Below are 13,442 nucleotides of genomic sequence, written 5' to 3'. Positions count from 1 at the left end.
GTCTTAATATGTTCTTTTTCTGAATCACATTGGTGAATGTACAGATTTTTGGAGAAAATATGGAGAAAAATACGGATCTTGTCAGGCTGGGATATCAACATTTTACACTGAGGTGTGTAAGTTAAGATTATTACTTCACTGTTGAATCTATTTTACTCATGAAATAAAATATGTTTAGTTTGGTAATATACAGGTAGTCCTCACTTAACAACAATTCATTTAGTGACAGCATTGAAAAAAGTGACTTATGACCATTTTTCACCTTTTAATGCCCTTGCAGCATCCCGTGATCACATGATTTACATTCAGGTGCTTAACAACTGACTCATATTTATGAAGGTTGCAATGTCCCGGGGTCATGTGATCCTCTTTAGCAACCTTCCGACAAAGTCAAGGGGGAAACCCGATTCAATTAATAACTGTGTTATTTAAGAACTGCAGTGATTCACTTAACAAATGTGGTGAGAAAAATTATCAAATGAGGCAAAACTCATCTAATAAATTTATCATGTAGCAACATAAATTTCGGGCTCAATTGTGATCATAGGTTGAGGGCTACTGGGAAACTTGCAGTTAGTGCATGCTAATTCAAAAACTGAAACAAGGCCTGTCTGGGAAGCTGCTGCTTCATCATCCACCTGCAAACTGGAGCTCCTCCTTGATGCTCTTCCAGACTGAGCTTTCTCTTTCTCTCTTTTTAACCCCAACCATCACCTCTTTCCTTGGCAAGAGGTGAGTGAAATGAGCTGTTGAAAAGAGCTTGCTTCAGGTTGTCCTCTTGAGATTGCTTGCTGCATCTTCTTCCTGAGAAGCAGATGTTGCCACAGTGGTACTTTTTAATTCCAAGCAAAGAGGGAATATTGTTGTTTGGTTTCAATCAAAATTAATCTGTGATCTTGGGCTGCTATTGCAAAGATACCGAAGTAAGACTGTGACAAGGTGACAATAAATGTGACAATAAATAGAGGGTTCTGTGCACGCCTAACCTTTCTATTTTGAAATTAACAGAACATAAATTGTAATGTGATCTGGGAATAGTCATGCAAAAGCAATAATAAAACTCATCACCTTTTCTCTGAGGTTGAACTTTTTTATGCTTTACACGAGAAAAATACACTGTATGGTATATTGCTCACAAAATGCCTTTTTGTCATTTGGCCTGGATGTATTTAGCAATGGAATAGCTACTGTAGCTTTCAAACCATGTATTAAAAGATTTAAGCTTTTTGTTTTTTTTCTAGGATTTAATTATTATGGGAGCCCCAGGATCAGATTATTGGGCTGGTTCCATCTTTGTGTACAATAAAACAGCAAACATATTTATTTCATATCTGGATGTGAATCATCAGATAAAGTATGGAAGTTATTTAGGTAAATGTTTTTTATTTAATATTTGCATATGATCCTTCACTTTAACATACCTCTTTGACAGTATGCTTTTCAGACAAAAAAATGGAAGGCGGTGATGCTGTAAGCAACAGTGCACTTCCTGACATGTTCCTTAGTGCTCTCTTAAGTATTTTACCTTACCTGGTTTAGTTTTAAAATTCCGTTTAAATATACAAAGTGAGTGAGAAACTAGCATGCTGTGGAGCTAAGCAGAAGCCTAAAGCATGGTTACCTCTGAGCCCTCCATGGACTTCATTGATCTTCTTTAAAAAGGAAAATGTTAAGGGACTTTGTTGCCTTCCTTACGTATGGGGTTTTGTGGGGTTATGCAAAATATTTTGATTGTGAGACATGTCTTATACTGTGCTTTTCATTTATGTGATGAGCATTGCAAATCAGATTCCTCCAGAGCTGATATTAAGATATTGAAGTTTCTTCTTTTTCCCCCAAGAATGTGTAGTATGTATAGTATTAGTTTATTGCACTCTTTATGTAGAAAATCTATTTCTTTTTCTAGAGAGCATTAATTCTAACTCAAAGTATTGTTTGTTTCATTTTCTGTAAAAAAAATCATTCGCCTTTTAGATTTTCAACAGGACATATGCAAAGCAGTTCTTAGTGATTGCACTGCATACATATACACACCCAGAGGAAGTTGGTTTTATAGACCAATTTTAACTTTGGTGTAAACAAACATTTGAGCATTTTTCCGCTTGTTCAGAGTAGTTCTGCTCAGCAAGGTATGTTGAATGTGCCAATTCAGCATATGGAGGCCTGTATTTCCACCCATATTGTGAGATAAACAACAGAGTCACCTGATTGCCCTCTGCGCAGTGTAAAGGGGAATTATTCTATAAAAGCATATGTCCACATTCTATTGAAGTATCCTAATAGGTGTACCTAAACAGATTGCTAAAGGGATTGGATATCCAACTTTTGGACATACAAGCACAGACACAGAATTAATCTGTTTATTCGTTTGCAAACATATTCATTCCCAATTAGGGGAGTCAGTGCTCAAATAAAGAATTCCTTTAATCTAAGATTTCAGTTTATTTGCCATGAAACAGAATGCTGCGCCTGAAAACTCACTGCTTCCATTCACTGTTCTTTTATGGATAGGTTATTCTGTTGGAGCAGGTCACTTCCTTTCTGCAAGTAGTTCAGAAGTAATTGGAGGTGCTCCCCAGCAGGAGCAGACTGGTAAAGTAAGAGGTTTTTCTTTAATGTGGTAGATTATATAGAAATAAATTCATAACTTGCAATGACATGGAAGAACTATCTGCCAGAGGGTCTTTGGTGATAACTTAATAACCTGAGACTATTTTTTTTTCCACAAATGTTTTCCAAGGACATATTTTTCATGAATAGTGGATGCAACTGCCAATGTGTATTTGTGCTAGAGAAAGCCAATGATCTTTAGACTTTTATCCACCAAGTAGTAGTAATAGAAGGTTCATGAAGTAACGCATTTTCTTTGCTAGAAGACATCAGAGAGTGAAGTGTCCAATTCAGGCCATTGTCAAGAGACGTTCCTAAGTTGACCAGTGTTGCACTTGAGTGACCCAAGACATTTTACTGCTGGAAGCAAAGAACTAATGATTGCCTACTACTGAGCTGAAGCTGGGTGGATCAGTGGTTAAGCCCTACATTATAACTGATGGAGTAACTTCTCCTATTTCATCTAAGACAGCAAGCAAGGTTAGGCCAAATTGTGCAACATAATCACTTTGACAGAGGAACAGGAAGTTAATGAAAGCTGCTATGGCTTACTGCAAACCCCATTGCCTCAGGCAATTGCTCCATTCGGGCCATTTCTCATTTTTCACCTCATAGAAACATTATATATAGTTAGCTGCTTTTACTGATAAAGAAACCTCTTGTTTTTTGTTTGTTTAGGGCCTCTGATGCAGCTGATCTCTGTTGTTTATTTCAGGTTTACATTTTTAAAATTGAACCCAAACAACTATCAATTGTAAGTGAATTAAGGGGTAAAAAGGTAATAATACTTCTGCATTTATAAAGTTTGTTAAACATCATGATATATTCATACACCTTGGTGATTTCCTGACTAACCATTGTCTCTTATGTGGGTAGTTTGGTTCTTACTTCGGAGCTACTGTTTGTGCGGTGGATCTTAATGGTGATGGCCTTTCAGATTTACTAGTTGGCGCACCCATGCATAGTAAAGTCAGAGAAGAAGGAAGGGTTTATGTTTACCTCAACTCAGGTTCTGTAAGTATTCCTTCATTCTTGTTGAAGAGTGTTGTGGAGTTGATTCAAATGGATAAATCATCCATTCTTAGGACCAGCTTTTTCATAACACTTATTATTATCATCATTTTGATAACTCCCTTTGCAGGTAGAAATGATTAACATGTTTTAACATGGAAAGGCATCAGATTTCTAGATAAAGCATCTACTGTGAAACTGTCGAGCATATGGTTATGAATTTTTACAATGGTCCAAATATTTCAACTCTTCTTTGATACTTTTTTTTTCTTCTTTGCCACAGATCTATAAAGAAAATTCATGTTTTGACTGGTAGTGCTAGAAGGAGCCTTTATATCTGGAGGCACCTAAGCTTTTTCTGACTATTTTCTGTCTTGCATCTGGTTAGCTTAGAGTGATGCAAAACAGTTCCTGGATGTACCCCCTCCCTTTAAAAAAAAAAGGAAGATAGTATCAAAAAGCTAAACAGCGACTTCTTTATGCTTTTATAATGCTGTTGAAAGAAAATTCATGGAAGTGAAACTGCCTGGGCATGTAACTTTTTTAATGAAAATGTTAGCTACAATGGATGGCTTCTTTTCCTTCAAATGTTTGAACATTTGCAGAGTTCCAGTTTGAAAATGATTGGCAGGAACTCTACTTTTTAACTTCTGGAGTATGGATTTTGATTTCTCAAAGTTATAGAAACTTTTAATGAAAAGGCCTTTTCATCTTACACTTGTAGTTTACTAAAGTACCCTTTCATCCGGAAGCCAAGTCACTTACAGAGACTAAATGTCTCTAATTTAGGTTTCTCCTTTGTTAAATGATCCTGTAAGGGAGATGGTGGTGAAGAACTTTGTACATTAAAGTGTATTTCTACTATGCAAAAGTTGTTTTCTTCAGTTGCAGAGTTGGGCAGTTACTTGAGTGATTATTTGGGGTGGAGTTAGGTATGACTTCCTTTAATTAGTTTTGAGCCATAGTAATTGCCATATAGAAAGTATGACTGAATGACTCCAATATGTAGAACATTTTAATTTGGTAACATGCCTGGAGATGTGTGAGAGGTACACTTAATGGAAGCTGCATGAGGTTTGTGGGTTACAAATTATACACCTAAAAGTAAAACAGAACTCCTCATGATTGTAATATAATACCTAGAAACGCAGGGTTAATCAAACTTATTTTTATAGGGAGCAAAGATGATGGAGCTGCAGACAGCACTAGCTGGAAGTGATTTGTATGCAGCAAGGTTTGGTGATTCCATTGCCAATTTAGGAGACATTGATAATGATGGGTTTGAAGGTATTATTATGTTTTTTTAAAAATCTATAGTAGTGTAAAGGGAAGAGTAAGATACATTGCTCAGTATTACCTGTAAACACAGCTATTCTGAACCATGTCTAGAGATACATGCAATTATTTTAAGAGTGTAGAATTTTGATTCCACATTTATGTCTAGCATATTATTTACAGTACAGCTAATCAAAACTGATGAATTCTCATTTAGCACACCCTTTAATTGGCAGTAGCATTTTTGTCTCCAGAAAAAGATTCTTAAGGTTATTTTGTATGGAACCTTCAAGATGATGAATTCTGATTAAAAAAAATAATGTTGACAGAATGGCCTGAGTATAGGGTTTCCATGCAATATCCTTTCCCCCTTCATCCCTTTATGTCCCCAAAATCCATTGTGGTAGAACTTTTAGAGAATTCTGTTAGAGAATATTCAGGGAGCATTGGACCTATTCAGGAAATGAAAGTCTAAATTTTGCCAGAAAAATCTGTTTCCCATTGGATTTTGCTTGTATAATTGATAATAGACTGAAACAAATTATGTAACAATGTACATAAAGTTGCCTGCTTTACTGCTTCTCCATATTATAGACTATTATATTGCTCTATGAGAGCAGCTTTTAGAGAGAGAGAGAAAAAGAGAGAGAGAGAGAGAGAGAGAGAGAGAGAGAGAGAGAGAGAGAGAGCAAATGATAAGTTTCTGCTATATCTTCAAGTTCTCCAGTAGTAAATTACAAGAGAAATAAATATAGAGTAGCTTATTGGAATATCCCTCCCTAACTCAGGGTTTATCCCCTAATACAGATCTGCATTTTCTTCTTCTTCTACTCTATTAAGATAATTCCTCATTTATTGTGTGATTCTTCTGTAAAAAATAAATTGGAAGGAGTGATCTGTACTAGTCACAATTATTTTATATTTTAAAAAGTTGTACAATGTAATTAATGCATGGTTAATTTCATTTTCCATTGGTTTTTAACAGATGTAGCCATTGGGGCTCCACAAGAAAATGATTTAGAAGGCTCAGTTTATATATACAATGGCAGAGAAGACGGAATATCACCAACTTTTTCACAAGTAAGTCTCCTTAAATCATCCTTGTGGCTACTGTTTTTAATATCTCACTGTAACCAGATTATCTGTTCGTTTATATAAGCAGGCTCTATTGTCAAGGACACCTGTTCAGTTTTCCAATATTTCCAGATAGATAAAATCTCCAGCGTGGAGTCCTGGAAGACAATTGCCAATTTGGACTAGATAAGCTAGTATAAACCAGTTTCTCATATTCACATTTTTTATATTAAGCAGAACATAGAAGTGGAAAGCATCCAGGGTAGGAATTAACTGACACAATAGTTCCCCAGTAACAAATTCTGTGTTACACATGCAAAGTAGGGAGTAAGTTGGGGCAGAGGAAGAGGAAAGATGGAATACCTAACAAAGATCTAAATTGTCCCATTTATTTGATACTGTCATTGTTGACTCTTAGTCGAAACCCTTATGCATGCTAACTAGATTTTGCCACTTGCTTAACAGCCCTTTCCTCTATCAGTCATTAATGGAAAAAAGATCACTTTGTATCAACCCTTTTCTGTTAATATTAAGTAGTAAATCGGAGTCATAATATCAATATTAATGGTTCACATGTGGTCCAGCTCAATTGTAGAAACAAGCTGCTTACGTTAACAATATTTTAAGGTAGCAGCACAGAAATATTTGTAGAACAGAAATGGATATGCTAGGTTCCAAAGCCACCTGTAGATGTTGAAGATGTTTTACATATCCCATCCCTGTCCAAAGTTGTTATCAGATTGTAATATTTAATGAGACAGAAAAAAGACAAAGTAATGTTACCTATAATCAATGTAACTGTAACTAATTATATCATGAATGCATTCCTTTGAATGTAGATGGAATGAAACCAGTGCAACTTTTTCTGTGTCCCACCCATTACTTTTAAGAACGTGGCCAATTTTGTCTTGGCTTAATAGAAGTTCTGAGGATACTCCCAGAGCAGTTTACCTAATCCTAAGAAGGTGTTTGGAATATTGAAAGAACCATCATTTATGAATGCAACCCCCACACACACAATGAAGGAAGGATTAGGGTTAGGGTTTTATTTTCTTGTTATTTCTATACTACAGCTATTCTGCTTTTTTAATTTTTGTTTTAATAATAATTTTTAGAGAATTCAAGGACATCAAATCAGCAACACTTTACGCATGTTTGGTCAATCCATATCTGGGAGAATTGATGTAGACAGCAATGGGTATTCAGGTGAGTTAAGGATTTTTGTTCCCTTAAAATCACTTGGGCAATGTTTTTTTTTATATCTTGCACACCCGCCTGGGACATAAACTTAAATGAATAAATCAAAATCATTATAAACCAAATAATAAAATGCAATAGAATTGGCATGAACATACAAGTTGTAAAAAGCAATTTAAAGACAGCCTGTTTATATGTAAGTGAATTAATATGCATGGTCCCATAGGCATCTATTTAGCATTGAGTCTTATTGAATTAAACAGACCTTTCCAATGCTTTAAAATTGCAGCGTTGCTGTGCTAATTTTTTTTTTCAGACCAATGTACTGGAATTTAACAACTTGGAAAAAGGAAAATGGAAAAATAGAATCAGACATGTAATTTTATTCACAGTATGCCTACATGTGACATTAGTGTTTTGCTCCATTCTGTATATTAGTAAATCAAATTTAAGTATTCTCCTTTCATTGTAATCTTTAGTTTCTTCTGGTTCCTCTAATGTCCATCCTTCAAAAGTTCTATCCTATCATTTTAAGAATTCAAAATAACAGCATTTTCTCATGGGAAGGAGTCTTATAATTAACTGTGCAAATTATGTGTCTTTTGAAAAAGCACTAACCATGATTTGAGCAAAGATGACTAAGCTCTAAACTCACCAATGATTATCTTGTCATTGTAAGGAGCAGCTGTCTGGAGCACTTATGAGCGATCTTAAGTTCTCTCCTTGTCTGGAGAGAGCTGATCTACTTGCCAACTCATCATTCAACTGCAATTGTCAACTCCATTTTTAGTGGAGCAGTTTTTAGTTCACTATTTCTTCCCCAGAAGTCGTGGGCGAGATAATTCTAGAGGGATCTAGAAGATAAGCCACATAAAGCTTTTTAGTTATAACCAGCACTTTGAATTGGAATCAGAAGCAAATTAGTAGATTAGTAGTCAGACCACCACATTTTGGAAGAGTAGTAGTTTTCAAATTATCTTTAAGGGCAGTCTCATTGCAGTCTTTAAGTTTGGGGTGCTAAGGGAATGAGTCACATTTGTCAAAACTTTCCGATCAAAAAAGTTAAAAGATCTGGTCTTTCAATTAATGCACCAACTGAAGTTAGGCAAAGCTTCCCAACTCTAATCCTCCACTAGCTTCTCTAGCAGGCAACTCCAGGAAGAATCCTAAAGAATGAAGCATTCCTTTGGGAGAATTGCACCTCTGTCTACAGTGAACACTGAAGTTGGGATAGAGGCAGCTTGATCATGGCTCCATCTTGCAAGGATTTAATCTGAACTTACTTTGACCATACCAGGGTCACAGCTGACTACACAGCTTCAAGACATTGGACGAGGATTTTCACAGTATCCTCATACAGCCTAGACTAGCAATGTGCAGTATCCTTCATCCCAGACTGGCTGCTAACTTCGCCAATGGTGGTATATGAATGTTAAATTGTATAAGGGAGAGAACCAAGTCCTGTTGCACTCCACAGCAAAGCTTGGCTGTTTGTCTCACAGGCTAGAGCTAGAAAGGAGAAAAGCCAGTGTAACAGGGTGCCTCCAATCCACAATGTTCACTGATGCGGTCCAGTGGAGTCCGCTGGTCCAGAAGAATGCCATGATAATGGGGTGGTCATATTATGAAAAACATGTTAGGTATTGATGAACAAGCCTTGTTTGTTCTATTGCTCCTTCTCTAGACTACATGCAGCTCAAGAACATTGTTTAATTTTGTTCATGACTTACTGCAATGTAAATTCTGCGCTCTAGAAGCTTCTGTTTATGAGCATCACCATTGAGAAGCCGAAAAGAAATCATGAGGATGTTCTCTGAAGTGTTCTCACCAAATGATCCTGGCATCTTGTGTAGAGAATAGAAGCATGCAGGCACATTCACTGATATTTTAACAAGCTGATTTGTCACATTGAGAAAATAGCCTCTACATGCAGGATTTTACTTGAGAAGTTATAAAGAGAAGATTCAAGAGAAGAGTGAAATGAAAATAAATCTACTATCTAACTTTGACTCAGTAAGTGTGAGGTGAAGATTAGATGTGTTGTAGCAGCACAGATGCTAATGATGTTGACAACATTCTTCTTTTTCTGTATGTTGTTAGAGGTAGTTTGTAGTCCAACCACATTTGCAGGCAGAACAAGTCCTTCAACAATTCTAGTAAATATTTCCTAGGAGAGCAAAGAGAAATAAGAGAGTAGACAAGACACTTGGTATATTTATACCACAACTGGAATATATATCATTATCTTCCAATGCTTCCTCTCAAATATTGTGGAAAGTGCTTTCTTGATGAGAATATCTTGTTGCAACTCCTTCGTTAACTGAGTGTTTCCTGGAGTGATGCATCAGACCCCTTCAGGCAACCAACAGAAGGACAGAGGGACCGTATGTTCTGCGGTGCCAGAAGAAATTAGGAAGCATGCACTAACTTTATCTGCACGTCCCTAGAGGGAAAATTATTTTTCTTTGCCCATTGAAACCAGGGTATGCTTCAAGGTTTCTTGGCTTTTCCATATGTTCTTGATTGCCTATGAAATTTGAAGAAGCAGCATGTGTAAGAGAGGGAGTCAAACTGATAAAAGCACCACTGTGGCATCATGATGCAATTCCTGCTCTTTTTCTACATTGCATGTTGTAGGATACAGAAGCCACAAAAGAAGTGGAGTTTGTGTCACAATGCTATAACTCTGCTTTTCTCATTCTGACAAATTCAGTAAGATCTCATGGATGTCACTGAGGCAAACTACCCGAAGAATATTTTTCAAAATATAAAGGCCAGGGGTGGTTATGTTAATGTGATCCCTTTCCCCTGCACATAATATTGGAAAGAAGGCTGTAGAAGCAAGGAGGATTGTAAATTACTATCTTTAGATTTTGAGCAGGAATTTAATATTTTACTATAATTGCTCTTCCCTTTAGGGGACTCTATAATTTACTTTCTTCCATTTCAAATTTATTGTGGATTTGGAGTAGAAGTAAATAAAATAATTAAAACAATTAAGCCATATTTTGATAAATCTGTTTCAGACATTGTAATCATAAGACATGTCTTAATGTATCAGTATATTCCTGTAATTAATGATGTGCAAACAGCACTTTGATGTAGTCCAGAGAGGAGTGTACAATAAAAGAGAACATTTATAATGACTCCATCTTCAAACTGTATTCCTGATTTATTTATTTAATTTTATTTTTACAGATGTAGCAGTTGGTGCTTTTTTGTCAGATTCTGCTGTATTACTGAGGTGGGTTTGAACAGATTTTAGGGTTAGAGGGGCAACTGAAGTAAAATTTGCAATATATAGCTGATTTCAGACTATTAAACTCTGAACTTAACCATTAAGCTTCTAGTATTAGTATATCTCTTAAATATTTAATATATGGGACCATTAAGAGTTATTTTCCAAGCAATGGGAACCTCAGAATTTATATATCTTTCAGTCATGTCTCGCATACTAAGATGTTGCCATAAGGTGTTCATTAACAATCAGAGGATGATTTGAAAGCAGAAAGGACAATTAGCATTTCTTCATCAAACTTTCTCAAGTTATCTGTACATAGCACAAAACACAATCTGTTTTCAAAGTAAGTATGGGTATTCTGATTCAAGTAGATTTTAACTTTCAGAAGTGGCCCAATTCTTTCATCCCCACCTATGCCTTTCTACAAATTCTCTTTATGTTATCACACAAAAAGGCAAATAAGAGGAATGACAAGCAAGGAAAGAAAAAGTTAATCTCTTGTTTTCAGCTGGGTACAATCCTGATCTTGTCTGCTTTTAAATAATAAAAAGTTAGGCATGCATGCTATTTAATTAATATGTCATTTGATTTGTTAGAATCTAAATCGTGTATGTCTTTAAAAATGGAATGCCCAGCATCATTAATATTTATAGAGCATCTTGTCACAAATTTCTCTCTTTTTAGGACAAGGGCTGTAATTATTGTGGAAGCATCCTTAAAACACCCTAACTCTGTAAACCGAACCATACTGGACTGTGTGAGAAATGGACAACCAGCTGTGTGTGTTAATCTAACACTTTGTTTTAACTATACTAGCCAAACCATTCCAGGTTACATAGGTAAGCCTCTTAGTTTGTGCTTAGCACTTCATAACTGAATATTTAAAAACAAATGCTGATGGTTAATGACAAATTTATCACTAGCTAATCCATAAATCAAAGGTAGTGGTTATTCACTACTATTTTATTGTAGTTTAAAATACATACGAGTGTTATATGACTTCTGAATTTCCTAGAGATTGTGCATCCAAAACTGGCAGCAAGATTTCCTGTCATTTTTTTATCAGAAAGCAAGAGTAAGGTCACCAAAATTAACCCACACACACTAAAAAAAAGAAAAGGGCAACATTCAATGGCAGAAATCTTGGTGATTACTCCTTTCATCTTTGGTGGCAAAGTGGTGTGGTAACATTTAGGGGGAAGGTGCTCATATGACAAGCAGGTCCAAAGACAGAGAATCAAAAAATAAAAGCGTTCATTTCTACAAGACTGCTTTAGGGTGGAGGTTCCGAACTCTGGCAGAAGGTCATGTGGAAAGGAAACCCAGTGATTACAAGGAATTAAGAAAATGGCAGAAACACAAGTCAGTAACAGAGCAATAACAAAATTACTTACTTGTCCTAAGTTTAGAAATGAATCCCTGAAAATTCTGCATTAAATCTTGATTTCTATATATAAATAAACACACACACACACACGTGTGTGTGTGTGTCTGTATATAGTTGTAAAGTTTATATTTGTATTATAATATAGATTATATACCATATACACTAACACGCACACACACACACATATATAAAACGTGTGTATGTACACTGCTCAAAAAAATAAAGGGAACACAAAAATAAGACATCCTAGATCTGAATGAATGAAATATTCTTGTTAAATACTTTGTTCATTACATAGTTGAATGTGCTGATAACAAACTCACACAAAAATTATCAATGGAAATCAAATTTAGCAACCCATGGAGGTCTGGATTTGGAGTTACACTCAAAATTAAAGTGGAAAAAAAACACTACAGGCTGATCCAACTTTGATGTAATGTGCTTAAAACAAGTCAAAATGAGGCTAAGTAGTGTGTGTGGCCTCCACGTGCCTGTATGACCTCCCTACAATGCCTGGGCATGCTCCTGATGAGGTGGTGGATGGTCTCCTGAGGGATCTCCTCCCACACCTGGACTAAAGCATCCCCCAACTCCTGGACAGTCTGTGGTGCAACGTGGCATTGGTGGATGGAGCAAGAGATGATGTCCCAGATGTGCTGAATTGGATTCAGGTCTGGGGAACAGGCGGGCCAGTCCATAGCATCAATGCCTTCATCTTGCAGGAACTGCTGACACACTCCAGCCACATGAGGTCTAGCATTGTCGTGCATTAGGAGGAACCCAGGGCCAACTGCACCAGCATATGGTCTCACAAGGGGTCTGAGGATCTCATCTTGGTACCTAATGGCAGTCAGGCTACCTCTGGCGAGCACATGGAGGGCTGTGCAGCCCCCTAAAGAAATGCCACCCCACACCATTACTGACCCACTGCCAAACCGGTCATGCTGGAAGATGTTGCAGGCAGCAGAACGTTCTCCATGGCGTCTCCAGACCCTGTCACGTCTGTCACATGTGCTCAGTGTGAACCTGCTTTCGTCTGTGAAGAGCACAGGGCGTCAGTGGCCAATTTGCCAATCTTGGAGTTCTCTGGCAAATGCCAAATGTCCTGCACATAAGCACAACCCCCACCTGTGGACGTCAGGCCCTCATACCACCCTTATGGAGTCTGTTTCTGACCGTTTGAGCAGCCACATGCACAGTTGTGGCCCACTAGAGGTCATTTTGCAGGGCTCTGGCAGTGCTCCTCCTGTCCCTCCTTGCACAAAGGTGGAGGTAGCGGTCCTGATGCTGGGTTGTTGCCCTCCTATGGCCTCCTCCACGTCTCCTGATGTACTGGCCTGTCTCCTGGTAGCGCCTCCATGCTCTGGACACTACGCTGACAGACACAGCAAGCCTTCTTACCACAGCTCACATTGATGTGCCATCCTGGATGAGCTGCACTACCCGAGCCACTTGTGTGGGTTGTAGACTCTGTCTCATGCTACCACTAGAGTGAAAGCACTGCCAGCATTCAAAAGTGACCAAACCATCAGCCAGAAAGCATAGGAACTGAGAAGGGGTCTGTGGTCACCACCTGCAGAACCACTCCTTTATTGGGGATATCTTGCTAAGTGCCTATGCTTTCCACCTGTTGTCTATTCCATTTGC

General features: G+C 37.3%; 1 protein-coding gene across 3 annotated transcripts in view; it reads left to right on the top strand.

The window, feature by feature from the left end:
* Positions 1–13,442, top strand: part of ITGA4 (integrin subunit alpha 4) — a 52,724-nt gene that overhangs the window by 13,639 nt on the left and 25,643 nt on the right. For all 3 annotated transcript variants that reach the window (XM_087949641.1, XM_026668046.2, XM_087949642.1), the window contains 10 exons: positions 45–112; positions 1,242–1,371; positions 2,512–2,597; positions 3,326–3,388; positions 3,487–3,624; positions 4,797–4,908; positions 5,882–5,976; positions 7,086–7,176; positions 10,366–10,411; positions 11,093–11,247. In XM_087949641.1, coding sequence (XP_087805767.1) covers positions 1,254–1,371; positions 2,512–2,597; positions 3,326–3,388; positions 3,487–3,624; positions 4,797–4,908; positions 5,882–5,976; positions 7,086–7,176; positions 10,366–10,411; positions 11,093–11,247 — 904 coding nt within the window. In that variant the 5' untranslated portion in view covers positions 45–112; positions 1,242–1,253. The remainder of the gene's footprint in view (positions 1–44; positions 113–1,241; positions 1,372–2,511; positions 2,598–3,325; positions 3,389–3,486; positions 3,625–4,796; positions 4,909–5,881; positions 5,977–7,085; positions 7,177–10,365; positions 10,412–11,092; positions 11,248–13,442) is intronic.

Source organism: Notechis scutatus, chromosome 1 (assembly GCF_049901735.1).
Source record: "Notechis scutatus isolate UNSWTSFEM ecotype Mainland chromosome 1, rNotScu1.2, whole genome shotgun sequence".
Taxonomy (NCBI): domain Eukaryota; kingdom Metazoa; phylum Chordata; class Lepidosauria; order Squamata; family Elapidae; genus Notechis; species Notechis scutatus.
This window is presented reverse-complemented; position numbering and strand designations above follow the sequence as displayed.